A 3342-nucleotide genomic window follows, 5' to 3' on the forward strand; every position below is an offset into this window, starting at 1 on the left:
CTCAATGCAAACAATTAAACTATACACATACCAGTTGGGAAAATTTCCGAGCCACGCCCATCAACATCGAAAAACATTGGAAATCCTCCCTCCACACCATATACAAGTACTCGATTCGGAAACTTTGCCACTGTTATCTCAGCCTGGAACATTCAAAGGCAACAAAAAAAATACAGATTAATTCATAACTTCCCATTTTCCTATTATCACAAAAAGATAAAAACAAAATACACTTCTACATATTTCTCTCAAAACCTAGTTAAGTTAAACACGATAAGGAAACATTTTCCATTAAAGAATTAGCACAGCTAATATTCATATTTATCATCAACTATAGAGTGACAGACCTCATGCTCATTTTTTTCAATTTTATGAATGCAGTTAGCAATTTATACAATTTGTGCATACCTTTGTATTAACCAGTAGAAGGAAATAGGAAAAAGAAAGGGAAAATAGGAGGATAATATTGTACCTTGGGAGGAAGTAAGGCATCTAAGTCGGAATCAGAAACTCTTGGGAATTTATCCTTAACGGTTCGCCTGAGCTTCTTTCTGTCGGCGCCGGATAACCTCTGGTGAGATTTCGCTTCCACCGCCTTCTTGAACATAGTGTCTTGTGTTCTCAAGCGTTTGCTGTGAAAGAGTGGGAACAGCTGAAGAATGAGAAGAATCAAACGTGGGAGCGAGATGGTGAGTGAAGCTGGGAAAGTTCTGGAGCACCCTATTTCATATTCATTATATATGCATCGCCAATCAGCCCATAAATTTGTACGCGAGCAGTGTGTAATTCTTATGCTGCGCAAATACGGAAAGAATGATTTTTTGTTGTGAGAAACTTTTAGTCGGCCATTTTTAGTATTTTTTATTAGAGAAAAGGACAATTTAGTCCCTGACCTTTTAAGTCTCAGACATTTTTGTTCCTGAGCATTGGAAAATACATTTAAATCCCTGACGTTCCTGAAAATAAGACCGATCAGTCCCTCCGTCCATGAGCCACCCTCAGAGTGGACGGAAAATGCTGAGCTGGCTCTCCCTATGCTTACCTGGCTCAACGGCGTTTCCACGTGACACATTAGTGGGATAGAGGTTTTGAAAACGGAACACATAAGTCCCTCTCACTCAAGTAAAATGACTACATTGCCCTTAACCATAATTCTATCCTCACCGCCTCTCTCCTCTTCACCTGCGCAGCCCCCAACCCTCCTCTCCTCACTCTTTCTGCCTTCTCAACTATACACACACAAAACAAATGCATTCACACACATGGAAGAGAGATCCGAGAAGGGAGATGCGTCGCCGGTAGGGTGTGGGCCGCCGTCACGCCATCGTCAAGCTGGAGGGAGGAGCCGTCGCCGCCACGCCTCACCGTCGATCTCCTCTTCACCTGCTTTCAATTCCCAATTGGAGACCGATCTTCTTTCTTCCAATCTCTCATCTGCTTCCTCATACATTCCGATTCGCTTCTCTATTCTGATTCTACGATTCCATTCCATTCCATCAATTCAATTCTTCTACTCTCCGATTGTTTTCCTTCCACAGCTAAAGGTTAAGGTCATTTCTCCCTCTCTCCCTCTCTCTCTCTCTCTGCTATTTTTGACCGATTGAATTGGTACTGTGAGGTTTGATAATTTTGAAAATTGTGGATTAATTAGTGGTCATGCCTGTAATAAATGACAATTTTAGTAAGGTGTAATAACAAGTTTAGATTTTTTTTGGATTGGGTATATAATTTGGGTTTGCTTATTGATATGGATTTTGTCGTTGCGTGGTTTTGGGATTTTGCAGAGAGATGGCTAACAATGCTGCTACGTGTGCTGAGAGGGCAACAAGTGACATGCTTATTGGTCCTGATTGGGCAATTAACATTGAGTTGTGTGATATCATCAATTTGGACCCTAAGTAAAAACCTTATAGCTCATACTTTTGCTCCTTTTCTGTTTAACTTTTCTTTTTGTTTCTCATATTCTCATTAATGGATTGCTAAAGTGAAGTCTCTGTCTTCAAATCGATACTACACCTGTGATTTAGATATTATGTATGTTTTTGGTTTGTGAGTAATTTTATGTAATTTCAATTATCACTGTTCACTAGGTTCCTAACCTTCTGTTAGTGTTTGCCAGAGAACTGTTGGTAATTCATACACTGTGGCTTAGTGAGCTAGGTGTCAAGTAGGCAAAAGTGAAAGTGTGTCCTTTTTTTCTTGTTAACTTGATATTCAGCTTTTACTTTTTGGTTTTGGATCTTAAGTATGTTGATTGATTCTTTATAACTTATTCTGGACACTGTGGGTTTTCTTTGATTATGTTGTTCTTGATCTTCTCTGCTGAACTGATTAAATTTGCAGGCAAGCAAAGGATGCGTTAAAGATACTTAAGAAGCGTTTGGGCAATAAAAGTCCCAAGATACAACTTCTGGCACTTTTTGTTAGTATTTCTCTTCTACTTTTTTGATAGTTATTGAATGTTTTAATGCAATTTGATGTCATGTGACAGATTATTTTATAGGTTAAAGTAACTTTTGTAAATGTATTCATATTTTTTAAATTCTTTTGCTGGTATAAGATATGAGGCGTAGAGTACTGCCAAAATTTTTATTCATAGTTTCAGTTATGTGCACATAGTGAATAACTCTAACTCACATGCATGGTATGTATTTGATGTAGGCACTGGAGACCCTTAGTAAAAATTGTGGTGAAAGCGTGTTTCAGCAGATTGTTGAGCGCAGGTGAAGAGGAGATCGACGGTGAGGCGTGGCGGCGACGGCTCCTCCCTCCAGCTTGACGATGGCGTGACGGCGGCCCACACCCTACCGGCGACGCATCTCCCTTCTCGGATCTCTCTTTGGCGTGACGCGGCCCACACCCTACCGGCGACGCATCTCCCTTCTCGGATCTCTCTTCCATGTGTGTGAATGCATTTGTTTTGTGTGTGTATAGTTGAAAAGGCAGAAAGAGTGAGGAGAGGAGGGTTGGGGGCTGCGCAGGTGAAGAGGAGAGAGGCGGTGAGGATAGAATTATGGTTAAGGGCAATGTAGTCATTTTACTTGAGTGAGAGGGACTTATGTGTCCCGTTTTCAAAACCTCTATCCCACTAACATGCCACGTGGGAACGCCGTTGAGCCAGGTAAGCATAGGGGGAGCCAGCTCAGCATTTTCCGTCCACTCTGAGGGTGGCTCATGGATGGAGGGACTGATCGGTCTTATTTTCAGGAACGTCAGGGATTTAAATGTATTTTCCAATGCTCAGGGACGAAAATGTCTGAGGCTTAAAAGGTCAAGGACTAAATTGTCCTTTTCTCTTTTTATTATTAATTAATTAGTAGAAATATTAAATTATATTTAATA

General features: G+C 40.6%; 2 protein-coding genes across 3 annotated transcripts in view; one reads left to right on the forward strand and one right to left on the reverse strand.

Moving 5' to 3' along the window:
- LOC107613079 (eukaryotic translation initiation factor 2D) overlaps nucleotides 1-612 on the reverse strand; it is a gene marked incomplete at its 5' end in the record, with an annotated part of 17503 nt that extends 16891 nt beyond the window's left edge. Inside the window, 2 exon segments of the mRNA XM_016314928.2 lie at nucleotides 32-143; nucleotides 473-612. Of these exon segments, the coding sequence (XP_016170414.1) occupies nucleotides 32-143; nucleotides 473-607 (247 nt within the window).
- LOC107611915 (TOM1-like protein 2) lies at nucleotides 1056-2833 on the forward strand. 2 transcript variants are annotated; one of them, XM_016313785.2, is made up of 4 exons: nucleotides 1056-1550; nucleotides 1785-1898; nucleotides 2344-2422; nucleotides 2662-2833. In XM_016313785.2, exons 2-4 carry the CDS (start codon nucleotides 1789-1791, stop codon nucleotides 2725-2727), a joined length of 255 nt encoding a protein of 84 aa, XP_016169271.1. In that variant the 5' UTR covers nucleotides 1056-1550; nucleotides 1785-1788; the 3' UTR covers nucleotides 2728-2833. The 2 variants fall into 2 exon arrangements, with proteins under 2 accessions (XP_016169271.1, XP_016169272.1); XM_016313786.2 differs by having other exon boundaries at nucleotides 1056-1544.

The sequence above is a fragment of the Arachis ipaensis genome, chromosome B08, assembly GCF_000816755.2.
Source record: "Arachis ipaensis cultivar K30076 chromosome B08, Araip1.1, whole genome shotgun sequence".
In the NCBI taxonomy this organism is placed as follows: Eukaryota; Viridiplantae; Streptophyta; class Magnoliopsida; order Fabales; family Fabaceae; genus Arachis; species Arachis ipaensis.